The 17156-nt window shown below is 33.1% G+C and overlaps 1 protein-coding gene across 1 annotated transcript; it reads left to right on the top strand.

The window, feature by feature from the left end:
* Positions 1–547: 547 nt before the first annotated feature.
* On the top strand, positions 548–5353 carry LOC133174052 (uncharacterized). The gene is made up of 8 exons (XM_061309092.1): positions 548–554; positions 719–777; positions 961–2265; positions 2397–2458; positions 2577–2749; positions 2989–3108; positions 3421–3572; positions 4473–5353. The coding sequence occupies exons 1-8, from the start codon at positions 548–550 to the stop codon at positions 5214–5216; spliced, it is 2622 nt and encodes an 873-aa protein (XP_061165076.1). The 3' UTR covers positions 5217–5353.
* Positions 5354–17156: the final 11803 nt, after the last annotated feature.

Below are 17156 nucleotides of genomic sequence, written 5' to 3'. Positions count from 1 at the left end.
GCCACAAACGTTCCAAGTAATACCCTGGATATATGCCACGTGATGCTGCCGATGATTTCTATACAGGCGCGATGAAAGGCATCACAATAAATGTGAATTATTAAAAAAATGTTTTGTCATTAGCACCTCTAGCAAATTCAAAATAAATTTCAGTACCAATTTTTCTCCTATTTATTTTAATACTGTAATTTTCCGGAAATTTTTTAACACAACCACAAATAGATCGGCCACTGCTGCGGCCGATTATAAGAATAACCATCCAATCTATCCCAGCTGCTGATGTAGTTTCCATATAATGTCATATTATATATCAATACCAAAAAATATTACAATATAAATAATTTCAATAAAAGGTACATGTTTATCGGCATAACCTTTCTGCTGATAAAATATAAGAACATTAGCATTCAATTAAAAGAAATGAATTACATGTATATAAAGGATGAAGGTCAATAATGCCTCAGTAGTTCATTCCATAAACGTCGTGAATGCGATAATCAAAGAAAGACATCAATTTCCAGTAAAAAAAAAAATATTTAAAGTTAACATGGAAGGTGCGAGCTATATCATGAACCACTGAACATGTTGAATAAAAGCCTTTTACATGTCAGAATATTTAAACATGTATGAACAAACCAAGTCAGAAAAAGTCGTATCATTTTATGGAACAGCTGGATTACTGTTCTTTATCTTCATATTTCATGGAATACATTTTTAGAATCCATAGATCAGTGGATGGAGTATCTTTCAGTGGTTTGCTCATTGCTCTCTATTGGTGTAAGTTAACGTCATACGTGTACACGGTGATACAGTTCAGCGACTGTTGTTGTTGATGAATGTAAATTTCCATTTTTATATCATGTAAACCCAAACATGTTTTTTTTCTATTAATTACTAGTATAACATTTGAAGTTTTCAAAAATGCAGTTATTTTAAAATAATTTGATCTTTTCTGACTAGGCTGTCAATGTAAGGATAAAACCTCGAACTGCTTGGATTGTGTTAATGATACTGATATGTATTATCAAGACATCCATCACATCATCATCATCTTTAGACACAACAGCAACGACATCTTCGATCTTATCAACCATAACTACAAACTTAGCTACAGTATCTACAACAAACCAGTCATCTACAGAGGAAGTAACGCAAACAACAACAAACTTATCGGAAACAACATCCGTGACATCAACACAATTATCCTCAACAACTTTACTGACATCAAGTATGGTATCAGAATCGTCGGCTAGCACATTCTTACCAATTTCTAATTCAATAACATCACCAATAATAAGTACAACATCAGCGTCAACAAGTACAACATTAACGACAACTACTGAAACATTACCGATAACGAGTACAGGTACGACATCAACAACAACAAGTACGACATCACCAATAACAAGTACGACATCACCAACAACAAGTACGACATCACCAATAACAAGTACGACATCACTAATAACAAGTACGACATCACCAACAACAAGTACGACATCACCAACAACTACACATGAAGTATCACGAACAACAGGTTCATCACAAACAAGTACAATCTCATTGACAACAAGTACAATAAGCATAACATCACCAACAGTAAATACATCACCGACAACAAGTACAACATCGCCGACAACAACAAGTACAACATCACCGACAACAACAAGCACAACGTCACCGACAACTACAAGTACAACACCACCGACAACAACAAGCACAACATCACCAAAAACAACTACAGCATTACAGAAAACAAGTACATCATCATTGTCAAGTACGTCATCACCAGTAAGTACATCATTAGTGCAAACTAGTACAACGTCACAAACAACAAGTACAACTTTACCGACAACAAATACAAAATCATCAACAAGTACAAAATCACCCACAATTACAACATTACCATCAAGTACAACATCATCATCGACAACCAGTATATCTGCATCTGTAAAAACAACTAGTGCAGCATCATCGACAACAAGTACAAAGACAACGACAACAATGGCTAAAAGTACAAGACCCGATACAAGCCTTATATCATCGACACAAACTACGCCTTCTACCAAAACAGAAGTTACGTCTTCATCGATAAGTACAGCAACGTCATCATCAACACACGCTTCAACAACGCAAAGGAGAACAACACTCACTCCAACAACACAGAGGAGAATGAATTTTCAGCTTGAACTGAACGTAAATGAGACGAGGGATCTCTCAAATGATGAAACTTACGCAAAGGTGGTCAATGACACAAGGATTGCAGTAAGTCAAACTTTGTAAAAGATTACATGCAGCGCTTCTTCATGTATAAAAAAAATAAATAAATACAGAAATACTTTTTTCTTCAAAGTCAGCATATAGTAAATTTTATACCTAAATCATTTGATTTACAGCTTACAAAGTTGTACAGAGACACATTAGAAAAAAGCTTGAAAATTGAAATTAATTCACTCAGGTAATATTGCAAGTATTTTTGTGAATTATCCATATGTCTCAGATTATATGTATAGAAATTGATAATCAAAATATCTAATAAAATTGAATTGTCCTAACAATGTTACTTTGATCCTCAGAAAAGGGTCCCTGATCGTGGATTATAACGTTTACGTGGAGAATTCGCCCGCAATATTACTTGACATTGTGAACGTCATGAAGAATTTATCTGAGGGGAAAACCAACTTAACCTACAACGGAAATGACGTCAATGCCTTATCTGTTTCCTATACAGATACCTCGAACAAGCAGGGTAATAAAGTTTTCATCTGCAGTCATATTATAAATTATAATTCTTTGTCCATCACAAGAAAAACTACTAGTAATTCTAAAAAGCTTAGCAGCATTTGGATATTGGTAAATGTTGGATACATTCTTCAAGAATTTTAAAAGACCACTGTATGGTTTTTCGGTAAAAAGCTAACTGACTGCACTCTTACCCTTTTTCTTTTTATTAATTTATTATTATTATTATTTTTTAAACAATTTTAGTGCCGATTGATGGAAGAACGGACCCTAACACAGTTATTGATGCAAGCTACTTTTGCCCATCAAATGGTCCATGCCACCGTGGTGATAATACCAATGTTGACAGTGGATTAACAGAAAGCGGTATTTAGTGTGGCATAAAATAACAATTTTACAATGTAAAGTTAATGTGTAAGATGGGGAAATGAATAAAAAATAGTAAAGAACATTTCTGATGTGGAATATTTCTGCTCAATGTTATGTTTGACTAATTACATTAATGGTATGTTGCTGCTGTCATATCTAGAGTTATATTCCTTTCCTTTCTTTATTTCATGTGAAACTCTTAATGTGAAATCCTTGCGGTGAAAATTTGATTTTGTAATGAATATTTGCATATAAATGTGTTGAAGATAATTGTTATAAAATAATTTTTGTAAATAATATTTTTTTCAGAAATCATAATCATTAGCAGTGTATCAGCTGTTGGAGGACTGATTATAATTATTCTGATAGTAATTATTGTCTGTTCGTGCCGCAGTAAATCAAAGAAGACCACGACAAATGATCGACAGTTCAAGCATTTTCTCTTCTCTAAACATACTACGGTAAATAAAAACAAGTTAATTTTAAATTAAAATGAATAAGAAATAATTCATTTAAAATGAGAGAAATCTTGGAATCTTAACGTACTTGCTCGGAGAAAGTAAAAAATAACTATTTTTGATTAGCACAAAACTTCCCACTCAAAGTCAGGGAGCACATCAAACATTCTTTTAAATTTTGGTAAAGAAGATAAAATGTAAAAAAAAAAAAAAGAATTGATGTTAATGAATTTCTTTGAAAAATAAACATTAGGGTGTGTCTAAATTAATTAAGATTCTAAGTCATATTAATATTATTTTGTAAATTTTGGTAAAATTTTTTGATCCCTAGTAATATATATAAAACTAGGGGTAATTTTTTTTCTTCAAATCAACAAGTTTGGTATCTGTGAGTCTGATATTCTAAATTTTCATCAATAATTATAGTTGTGCTTAAATAATGTAATAGAGATTAAATGTGTACAGTGCTATACATTTATTGACTGGGTTCGAGGGCAATATGCATTTAACAACCTGAGGCAAACAGTTTGGTTCGAGGGGTCGACAAAACGCATTTTGCCCGAGAACACAGTCAATAAATGTTTTGTTATATCTTTTATTTTCAATTCTGCCACTGTCGAACACCAACAAATGCAAATAAGATTAGTTGATCCCGCCCACAATGTGACGTAAGCGGTTCAATATCTCATCGACAGATCCAAGATCTCACTCAGCGGTCAAACATCGATTTTTTAATATGGCCGCTCAGTAAAACATTGGAAATGTTAGACTTTTTTTTATAGATTTATATAGAAACCAATTTTTAAAGGTATAACAAATGATTTTATTGAAACAAAGTGGGAAAAACAAACTAACAACAAACGATCAAATACGAAAATGTCATTTTTTTCTAATATGTTTTAGGACCTGCTGAACAGTGCCAATGCTACAAGAAATATGGCCATGGAAAATATACCGCCAAGTGTTTATCCAGATCCAAACACAAACGGAAAATATGCAATGGTGAATAGAGTTCCAAGCAGACAACGGGATCCTTATGCAACAGGAAACGACTTAACAGAAAAAGAGTTTGGAAACGTAAAAGAAGGTGCCAAGCGTAGCTATTATGGCCAGAGTGATGAGGAATTAATTGGCAGACAGTTGGGTGCTTACAAGTTAGGAAACAAAGAAAGTGAGACGTGGTTTCAACAAAGACAACCCGAGAGCTACATAAATGAATACGAAGGCAGAGGGAATAGATTTCAAAATAGACAGCATGGTGCTTATATAGCCAATAGAATCCCAAAAGACGTCAGAATTCCAAGCAGACAAATGAATGAACCAAGAAATAATTATGAACATAACTGGAATGCAAGAGAACATCGGAGTACGAACATGTACGAAGATAGATATAATTCAAGAGAGGAAATGATTCCGAGGAAGAGGCAAGATGTTTATAAAAGTGAATATGAATACAGAGAAAATAGAGCTCAAAAAGTACAGAATTATAATAATAGAACAGAGTTTCTCATAAACAAGCAACAAGACAGACCAAGGGGATCAAGGGATGATTTAGAACATAGTGGAAGAAGATGGTATCCAGGCTATGAACAGTATGTAGCAGAGAATAACCTCTGGCACGTTCAATCTTCGGGATCCTCTAGATAGTCCATTCCCACAATTTTAAACTTCGGGTCCTCTTGATAGTCTTTTCACAGAGCTTTTGTTTGTAAATTGGATAGTAAGAGCCTCATGAGTTTGGTTCTTGACTAATTAAGTGGTCTTTTATTGCCTTATGTGCTCATTTTCTTCGAAATTATTGCTTGATTAATCTGCATTTGTGATACACTGATGCCCCCGTATGGCAGCTCATGACCAAGTTGAAAGTTTTTCATAAGTAGGTCAAACTCCAAGGTCAAGGACATAAGGTTAAAAAAAAACTGGTACCAAAGAAAATTTCTTATCACAAGAAATATATGTATGAAATGTGAAACCCGTTCAAAAATTATGACCAAAGCCACGGTAAAGATTTTTTAAAAGAAGGTCAAACTCCAAAGCAAAAGTCATGAGGTAAAAAATGCTAGTATCATGCAAAGAAAGGTCACAAAAATACATGTGAAATACAAAAGCCATAGAACCAACCATTCAGATGTTCCGGCCAAGGTAAAAGTTTTTTTTCCGGACAAAACAGATTAACTACAACAGACAGCTAGACAGACGGACAGACCAAAATCTATTAGCTGCAGAACTGTAGCTCTCTGCTTGAGAAAATTCGGACAGATAAAGCAGCTTTATTTGTCCGAATTTTCTCAAGCAGAGAGCTACAGTTCTGCAGCTTAAAAACTATATGCCCCAATTCACCAATTACGGGGCATAAAAATGGTATCCTATTTTCTTAAAAATAAAGGTTTCTATTTAACTTTATACTCCTTACAACAATAATAAAGTATGGGTAACAATAAATAAAAGCATGCCAATCAAGCATGTAGTTTCGGCGTTGTCGATGTATCAAGAATTCAAGGGACAAAATATCACATTTTGTTCCTTTATATAGAATTATGGATAAGTTCAGACCCTCAAGTAATATTATACATACTACATTTGATCAACGACTTTAAAGGTGCTTAGACACAGATTTGAAGTTAATATTTACTCAAATTTTCTATATAATTTCATGACTTTTATGTTGCTATAGCATTTCATATGAAAATTTGATAAAAATCTTATTTTATCTGGAAGTTATTGAAACTTCGAATTTCTAGACGCATTTGATAGACACATCCTTGCACTTTCATAAATTTTAACTTTATCCTTATTACTTTAGAAAACTAGCAATTTTGTTGTTTATTAATGAAAAATATTAAAACTATAATGCAGAAATTTCAGAGTAGAAATGTAGAAAGCAAAATCCTCTCACCAGTATTGTCAGTCCGTGCTCAGTGGTGTGTGCAGAGTATAACAATTGAACACACCCGGTGAAACGTAAACATTAACAACAACAGAGCTCGTGCCTTGTTTACAAGAACAGTTTACGTTTCACGGGTGTATTCAATTTGTTAAACTCTGTACACAATTACACAACACTAAGCACGGGCTGACGATACTTAAGTGAGTGGGTTTTGCTTTCGCACATTTTTACTCTGAATTTTCTGGATTATAGATATAATATTATTCATTAATACACAACAAAATTGCTATTTTTCTTAAGTATTAAGGATAAAGTTAAAAATCGTGAAAGTGCAAGGATGTGTTTGTTACGAATTACAGCTGTCTATGTTTAGCGGCGTAACATCGTGGGGCTCCTTAATCTGAATGTTGAACGAAAGACAACAGGATATAAATTGTTTTTATTATTTTATTAGATTTTATTCAAATAAATATACACAAAACTCTTCTGCAGTCTGCACCTGAAATAAAAACAAACCAACCACCCTTTCCACCAAATGTTAATTCTTAAACCACCCTTAAACAAACCCTTTAGTAAACATGAATAGACCTAATACCTTTAGGTCTTAGTTAATAAAAGATTGAATCAGTGATTTCTTCACTAACTGAGTATAAATATGAAATACCAGAGGTTATAGCAAACAACTATTTGTATAGGGACAAAAAGTTATGCTAATTTCTCAGTAAAATTCAATACAATGCACCATGCATTTGTTAATAATAATGTCAGGAGTTACCAACTTCAGGTCACTTCTTGTGCCTGAGTAAATAGTAACCAACAACGGTGAGTTCAGATCACTACTTGTGTCTGAAAGAAACTTGTAAAATGCATAAACAAATAAAGCAATCAAAAGTTGCTAACAAATATTCAGTGTTAGATTAGGTTAATAATAATTACCCATCTAAATTCTTCAGGACCATGCTCTGTGAGCGTCATTGTTGTTACAGTGGCAGAACCTTACTGTAGGTGAGACTGCAGACGTCTGTCTGTCAGAGCCCGCGGAGCTCGTGTTTATACCAGTTAGACCCTCTATGACGTCCCATGCATGACGATTTGGCGCCATGACTTCAAATCACTGGAAGACTTCGGGTGCAGTTAGTTTACTGTACTCATCCGAGGTGTTCCGAACGTACTTTACAGCTTTTACCGCTTAATTAGTTAATAGAAAACTGATGGGTAATTGTAAGGTTTTACCCAAATTATCAGTCACTGGACTTATTATTTATCCAAATTACTATAGGTAAGCATATTCAGCTTTATAATAATGTAGTTATTGAACCATTAATGGTGTATTTACATTGTGTGTTGAATTTCCCTAGTCACGTGGAGGAAATTCGGAATGAGATGTACACTATACGACATTTTCTTATTAAGATCTTGGCTTTAATTAATAATAACAATTACTAAATAAAAATGAAACATAAGTATATTTTCTTCATCCAATCATTCATCCACTCATTATTTTAATGACTCATTCCACAAGAAATAACTTGTCATTTGTTAACTTGTACACAACCATAGTGGAGAATGCCGAATTCGTAACATGTTAATCAAACGCCTCCCGAAATTCGTAGTTTCAATAATTTCCAGATTAAATAAGTTTTTAATTTTATATTCGTGTGAAATGCTATAGCAACATATAAGTTGTGATATCATACAGGAAATGTGAGGAAATATAAACTTCAAATCTGTGTCTATGCACCTTTAATTGATTTGATTTGCCTGGAAAGTGCCCGATATGTTGATGATCTAGAAGCATATAAAGTTGCCCTTTTTCTGCAATTTACGCAATTAGAGCCATTTTCATAAAGATTTTTATATTATTTTTTATAAAAATGTTAATTCCAACTTAAAACTTGGTTTTCCATATTAGAAGTTGGATTTTCCAACTTTAAAGTTGGTAATTTTTACTTTAATCTTGACTTTACTAACTTTAAAGATGATTATTCCAACTTTTAAATTGGTTATTCCAACGTTTAAGTCGGTAATTTCAACTTCAAGCTTTGCTTTTCCAACTTTAAAGTCGACTTCTTGACTTCTCCAACTCTAATCTTAGCTTTTCCAACTATAAAGTTGGTACATATAATTTCAGCTTAAATCAATTTTTTATCTTTTAAGTTAGTAATTCCAGCTTAAAAGTTGCTTTTACCAGCTTTAAATTTGGGAATTCCAACTCTAAGATGGATTTTCCAAGATGAAAGAAGGAATAATTTTCATTGTGTTTGCATGTACAGAATTAATACATTTAGTAAAGTTGTCTTTGTAATATGGAAAAAGTGATATCAAACACCTAATATGGTCTCATTTTAAACACCCATTCTCAACAATTTTTTGCATGTCTGATCTCTTAAATAGGTATGGTTGAAATGCTTTCTTTTTTGGAGTTGTATGAAGTTATCCCCCATAAAATTACTAGTGAAAGAGGGTGTTCCATAAAGTTCCATAAAGTTCGTGGAGAGTGACGAATGGCCCTTTGGTATACTTATTATATACCGAAATACAATTTGGTATTTGTTATGAAAATCCAAGGCAGAATTGTTTGGCTTTATTTGTTTGAACCTCATATTTTTTTTATATAAAAATCGCGCCGTCTTCAAAGGTCCAGGGTTAAAAATGCTATAAACTTTGAAGTAATTTTTTTTTTTTTTTTTTATAAATGGGCAAAGTTTAATAAAAAAAAAAAATCTAATGTGTCGCAAATAAAGCGGGTGTCGTCATTTTTTGTTATCTTTACTATCAATTATTGGACAGATAGTGAAATTATTAAGAAAAACCCCCCAGCAAGAATATGTTTCTGAAATTAACATAAAAAGCGGCATCGGATGGAACAGCTTCCAATTATAAAATTGTTTTATTATGGTTGGAACAACATCAGGGACAGAATAAACTGTCATTAATAGGAATATATTCGTTAAATGGTTTATAATTGGTATATACGATTTTTCAACGGTGTGTATAATTTAGGAAACGCTACAAGAAGTGGAAAACCACTGTTTGGTGAAAATTGGATATACCTATTCATGACGTTCTTCTAAATCTAACGCAACGTCGGACTTGAGCGTACAGCCTGTGTATACATGCACAAAGTGTTTAAATATGCTGATTATCGTGTATTGTTTTGAACTTTGAAAATTATTTATTCATTGAATTATGGTCTATATATAAAATTTATCGGCACACTTGGAATTAGCATAATAAATAAAAAATAGTGAGTAAAAGTTTTTAAATGATGTTTTGATATATTTCCATCAAAGAATATTGATATGTGCATGTTTCCATACAGAGAAGTTATAAAATACTGTCTATAAAATACTAGTTTATAAAATTTTATTCTCAAAGAAATATAATGATACTTAAGTATGATAATAGATATTTGTTATTGAATGAAACCTTCAGGGCGTGGACAGGGAATCATTTCAAGTCCCACTTTTCAGATTTGATTTGTAATTTTGTATTAAGGTTATAATTGGTCAGGATCTACAATGATGAAATTTAAAAGTCAAATCATTTGAAAATCTTTTACTTGTAAAATTGCAAGAAAACTTATAAAGGGTTAAAAGTGAAACACCCAACATTCAGAAAACTTGAAGGAATACTTCTTGATTTGGTCGTTAAATACAATTCGTTACCAGATAAAGATCTCTTTAAGAGGACTACCATGTTAACGATGTGGAACAACTTCACAAGAAACATAAATAATCGATATAAACACTATGTTCAGATTTTGGAGCAAGGAATTCAATTCGATATATTTAATATACTTCTTCAAAAAAAGAAACGCATAGTAGGAATAATACCCTGAAAAATGTAAGATAGTTTTGTGATACAATTTTTTAAAGATGGATATGATTCATTCGAGTAAAATACGTTATTTTTAATGCATTTGTTAATTGTACAGCTATTCTACAAATCTCACAGACGAAAAGACCTGATTTTGCAAATTGCTAAAAAAATTTTTTTCCTCAATTTTCATTTGTTGGTTTTTGATGCAATTGCTTCAGGCACCAAAGGGCTATCAAAAGCTAGGGTTCTCGATATTTTGATTCTGGTTTTATCTGAAAATTGACGCTATTTAAAAATGCTGCATCTTAATGTTGCATATCACAAAAAGGAAAATGGGCGACTGGAAGCAGGTGTACCACAGTTTACAATTGCAAGAGGTTTTAATGTTACGCACAGCACCATATCTAACCTATAAAACATATACCATTAACATGTTCGCCAAAAATATGGCAGACCACACGTGACATCAGCAGCACAGGATCGCTTCAGTGGTTTACTTAATTTTCATGAATGTTTCACAATGACGTCATCTACATCATTAGCTATCCCTGATTGCTGCACAGAACAACTAACAAGACCGTTTGCAGTTGACTATGGAATGCTGGAATTATTGCCAGAGGATTATCCATGCCATTGTTCTGACCCCACAACACCGCAAATATCGACTTCAAAGATCTCAGATCAACAGAGTATGGCCACAGCAACACCGCTGAACATTTTTCGTTTAGCTACTAATCCAGAATGTTTATCGCAAAGCCTGTTATAAGATTAAGAGTGCATAAGCTTGAAAGTTTTAATGAAAGTTTTACAGAAAACTGCCTCCAGGACGTAGATAGATTTGGTGGTGGTAGTGTAATGATACGAAAAACGTTATTGCATAAAAGTAAGACTGATTTGGTTCATATTCAAAGGACTTTGATGGAGAAAGGTACGCTAACGATGTTCTACCTGCACATGCCTTTCCAATATTGCAGCATCCTGCAGCCGTATTTCAATCTGACAATACACAGCCACATGCGGCTCGTTTTATAATCGCATTCTTGCAAAGTTACAGCAACCTGTTTCTGTCATGGTCATCTAAATCGCCAGATTTAAACCCAGTTGAGCATGCATGGGACAAAATGGATTGGCAAAGACAATCGCGTCCCCAGAATCTGCAACAGCTGATCAAAGCTCTACATTTACAATGGGAGAGTATTCCTATATATTTTTTTTACAATCATTTGCTTCCATTAGATGCCGTTTTAGGCTATAATTTGTGTCTGTGGGGGGCATACAAGATATTGACCTTTAATGACCTTGAACTGTCTATGATTTAAAAATTCTTGAGTAATTATGACATTTAGATTGCAGACCTATTGTAAACCACATTTCTTTATTGTCAATACATCATTTTACTAAATAATCTTTATATTCAATGTGTCACTAAAAGTCTACTATGCGTTTGTTGCTTATAGAAGACCTGCAATGATTTGAAAAAAAGTTTTCGCACAAATTCCTTTATCACAATCAATATCCTTTTCTCATCTCTGTTTGATTAAGCATACTTAACCCCACCCCCCCCACCCCCCCCGATTTCCCATGTGCATTTTAATATTTTGTCCAATGCATGTTTAACGATATTAGCACTTTATGTTTTAATAAATGCTTTATATATCATAAGTGGTAATGAGATATGAAGATAACAGTAATCAAGCTCAAAATCAAACACGAACCTTTAAAGCATCAGAAGTTGGATCAGGTGCCATGGAGGAGTAAGCATCCCATGTCAACCGGTCACAATTGCAGTGTGCTCATTGTCATGATCGGGCAAACGGAAAAATACGTAGACAATTCAGCGTTTAAATAATGGCTTAACAATTAAGATAAAAAAAAAACTTCAGTCAGCAATCGAATTAATGATAGATTGTATTTGCTGACAAAGTCAATGTATCGAGCATAGAACTTGCAAAATGATGATGTTAAACGAGACTGTTGATATCCTTGTTTCATTAACTTGTTTGTCAATAGCTTGCCTCGTTTTAAAAATTGTTCGTACATTGAACATGCTCTTGCGTATAGAATTAACTACGAGATATTTATCCCATATGCAGATGATAAGGGTATATTGCTACATAAATAAGGGAAGTGGACGATAGAAAAGTTGAAGTCATCAAGTTTATCATAAACCTTTGTTGTTAGGTTACCATTAACGTCTTTTCCGAGAAGAAATATTTAAATATTAAATAGATGTGTCAGACTCTCTGACATCTTTTATTTCAAGTTCACTGGGATATATCGAGTCGACATATATGAATAGAAGTAACTATTGTTAATTGATTATACGTCGTCAATATATCTAAATGTCGAGTTGAAGGCCACAGAAAGTGTCTTCTTCTTATGTATAAATTTTCGAAAATAATCTGCTTCGTGTGATTATAAAAATACGTCTGCTAATAACGGGGCGCAATTGGTATTCATGACAATTCCAACAGATTGTTAACGTTGGAAGACTTGATCTCCAAAAACTACATAGATATTGTTAATCAGAAACTTAAGCATCTTTTTAGTATCTACCTCAGAGTACTTGTGTGTACAATCAGAATTTTTTGGAACAAATAATGTTGCAAATGACCAATGACAAGGTAAGTAAATTTACGAGTTCCATTTTTATTGAAAAAGCAGCTGTCAATGATGTCAAAAAGACTGGACTTTAATTTTTCAAGGAAAATGGTTGTATAAAGTGTTAACAAGTCGATAAAGTGTTGACAAGTCGATACGTTTTGATATTATTGAATTTGGTAAAATTTTGTGATTTCAAATTTTCTGAACGTTCCTTGGTATTTTTAAGTATCTACAACTGATTAACACCACTTCTCGAATATATTGTTGTGCAGTACTCCTGAAGTTTCTCCTTCACTGCTGTAAATATTTCAGTGAGGAGTAAAGAAAGACGCTTGGTAGAACATTTACTGGAACCCGCGATGTATTTTTGCTTGTAAGGATTTTCATGAAATGAAGGAATCCAGGATAGGTATGGAAATTCATATTCATTTTGATCGTTGGGAGTATTAGAAATATTCAAAACTGACATATAATTTTGAAGAATCCCTGCTTAGAAATAAACATTATTTGAAAGTATTTTCCCAATTTAAGTATTAAAAATTACAGGTAATTTGCATTGATCAAGAAATTTGCGTCTGTAAAATTTGTCATCAAAATGTGTCAATAATTTGACAAAACATTTCAAGAATATTTTAAGGATTGAATTTACTAGCTACCAAATTATTGCTTTTAATTATTATTTTAAGTATTTGACCATTTTTAATTTCAGGGGGAAGGGATGGCCTCCAGGAGTCATGACCTACATGTATAAACTAATTCAATGCTTCATGATACAGAGAGGCAAACAAGATTGTATATATTTTATTTGTAATCAGTTTTGCGTTTCAGTATTGTTTATGAGATATTTGACCATTCCCATTTTTTTTAGGAAGGGGGGGGGGGTGGCTCTAGGGGTCATTACCTATATAATGTTTAATATGTTGTGACACAAAGAACAGGAATATATATGGTTACGAGAAAAGTTTATTTTTGTTTTAAATATTTGACCATTTCCAGTTTCAGTAGGAGGGAATGTCCTCCCGAGGTCATGACCTATATACCACTTTATGTGTCATGACACAAGGTTATATATCTAGTTTAGGTAAAGCTTTCATTTGAGATACTTACCTGTATTCAGTCTCCCTTGCAGAGCTATCGTTCGTACCTCTCTCGTGTCTCTCTCAGACATACAGTGAATGTATGACCTGATGGTAGAGAGTGCCCTTCTATTGTCATACTTAAAACCACAAAATAGGATGTATATAAAATAATCCATCATGTTAGTAACACAAACACCATGTACAAATCAAAAAGAATGGTAAAAATAGTACCACTGTAATTCCGGAAGGTTGGTTGTAACTTAGGGAGGCTGCAAAAACGACATCTAGAAATTTTCCAAAAAGAGGGTAGTTGAGGCATATATGACAGGAAAACAAATGAATTTGGGATGTGTATGTTTAGGCGAATCAATCGGGGTCATTCGGTTGGGTTTGAAAAGCCTCCCCTACCCCCCCCCCCCCCTCCAAATAAAAAAAAAATCAGATATGCATCTTTTTTTCGAAAAAAAGTTGTTTTGGCATCTAAATTTTCCAATTTCAACAAAAGTGCCACACAATAAAAAATATTATTAGCTGTTTTGCAACAACATGAAGAGATTAATCAACTTCCAAATATAAACTGATTTTTAAAACAGAAAAAATTCCATAAAAATCTTTCTTACAGAGAACTCAAGTAAATTTCACACTGATAATGAATTTAATATTGAAATACTAACACAAGAGGCCTATTCTCCACGTTTTCACCTGTGCATTTGTGCTCAAATCAATACATGAATTGCATTATTTTATTGTGAAATGAAAAGTATCAGTGATGAAATATTTTTCATAATAGGTCTACGTATTTGGGTATGTGTAGGTACGGTATCATATTATAGTAAGAACTTTAGAAAGAAAAGTGGCTAAGCTTTGGAATCCTTTGGATATGTCCCTATAAATTTTAGTTGATGTAGTCTAATGTATTTTTCCGACCCCACTTAACAGAAACGAGTTTTTCTTATTGAAGTTTTATCCCAAGGCAAAGTAAAATTTTCCTAAAAAATTCAAGGAGTAACAGAAGTAAATATGATCACAGACAAAAAAAAAACTCACAAAAAAGGTCTTCAACCCTCGTTATTTATCTTCTTTTTTATATATACATAGAAATAAAGAATATTAGGAGTTGTTCAACTCTTAATGTTTTTCGCGCATTTATATGAGTAGCGCGTTTACCCGTAAATTAATTTTTGTTTACATTAAGGGAACACTGTACATTAAGGGTTTTTATACAGAAGTGTTTTTTTTTTTTGTAAAGTTTTCTCCCATTACCTTTATAAGTTTCACTCCCTGTACAGTGACTAATTTTTTTTTGTTCCCTAACATGTTGATTAACATCTATTTTGACTTCATGTTGTGCTAGGTAATATTGATTAGTAAAATTTTTGTGTATTAATAGTGTTCAGATATTTTTGAAGAATCTTAGTAAAGGGATAAAAATGTGCTATACAGTTTGCTCGTTAGTTACCAGATTTTCTCAACGATCGTTCATTCCCTTTAATTTTTAAATTGTCAAAAGACATTCAACAAGCATCGTGTCTATTGATAATTAAATCATTATTTTCACATTTTATTCAATCTCAGTGTGTAATATTTCCCCAAACAGATTGAATTTTCTGTGTCTATTGATAATAAATCGTTATTCTCACATTTCATCCAACCTCAGTGTGTAATATTTCCCCAAAAAGATTGAATTTCTGTGTTTATTGATAAATCGTTATTTTCACATTTCATCCAATCTCAGTGTGTAATATTTCCCCAAAAAGATTGAATTTCTGTTTGTGCTGTAATGTTGCAAAGAAAATAAAGAAAACGCTTTGACAGTATTTGTCAGTTACAGGTGGTATATCTCAAAGCAGATTATCAGAGTCTGGGCTGGCTTTATTTTCTAAAATCACTTTCCTTCTATTCCAACTTGTCGAGTGTTTTGTAAGTTAAATTTGTTTTATAGCATTTAATTAAACTAAATGTCGCCAAGATTTACCTAAATATATTATTTTCATACACTAGCTAAAAGGGTTTCTACAAAATGGAGATAGTTGGCACAGTTTAGTTTCGTGTAAACCTTACTCAGCCTGAGTCTTCAAAATGCATGAATGTATTGCAACTTTGAGAGAGTGAAAACAGTAAGGAAATTCTATCCATACTGATTATTTATGTAATAGATAAATGAAAAAGACACGCCTATGTTTGTTTAATGCAATGGATGGGATATTATATGTCATTGTTTTGCACTATACTGAAATAGTTATTCATTTACAATCAGGCAACGTCCAGGTGTTTAGGGGTCTTCACCCATTTTTCCCCAAACTGATATATATATCTGTAAGTATCACCCTACATGATATCTTGAGTATGAAAAACTATTTAGTCATACATAGAATTTCATGACTTAATGTGGACACACGTGTGTTGCATTTCGTGTATGGAAAGTTTAACAAAGACAAAAATTTAGGTCAGATTTTGTGCTTCAGACAGTTTGAACTATTTGAGCTTTAGACGACAATCGATCGACGTGAAATATGGAGATAACGAACAGTAATCAAGTTAGTGCTACTGAGCTCTTCTAATCAACAACTTCCATTTACATGTATATTCCAATTTCAAGACTTAAGTTATTCATTATTCTAAAGAACATCATGATTTCACATTTAATAAATGACATCACTTTATATTCTTTACTTATTTCTCGTATTACAAGACCGTCACGGTAGCTCAGTCAGTAGAGCGCTCCCTCCATGATCAGGAGGTCGTGTGTTCGAATCTCGACCGCGACTGACCAAAGTCGATAAAAAATAGGTAACAACTGTTCTTTCGCCATGCGCTCAACACTTTGAAGTAAAAGTTGCGGGTCCTTCGGATGAGACCTTAAAAACCGAGGCCCCGTGTCACGGTAGGCGTTGGCACAATAACGATCCCTCACTACTCAATAGCCCTGAGTGCCGAGTAAAGGTCTAAATTTGAAGCCCTCCACCGGTACATGGCGACATCTCTATATGAGTAAACAATTCTCGAACAAGACGTCTCTATATGAGAGAAAAATTCTCGAACGGGACGTACAACAACAATCAATCAATTTACATCTCGATTAAAATCGTATCAAAGTAAAATACACTACAGAGTTTCTCACTTCTGTGTTCATATTTGGCTTTTTTACTCAATAAAATCATTGAAGGCCAATTAAAACTAAACTGAATGACAAAA

This window comes from Saccostrea echinata, unplaced genomic scaffold (assembly GCF_033153115.1).
Source record: "Saccostrea echinata isolate AGI-Se365-2 ecotype Australia unplaced genomic scaffold, CSIRO_AGI_Sech_v1 ptg000057l, whole genome shotgun sequence".
NCBI classification, from domain to species: domain Eukaryota; kingdom Metazoa; phylum Mollusca; class Bivalvia; order Ostreida; family Ostreidae; genus Saccostrea; species Saccostrea echinata.
The sequence above is the reverse complement of the archived record's forward strand: the minus strand, read 5'-3'. Positions and strand labels throughout refer to the sequence as shown.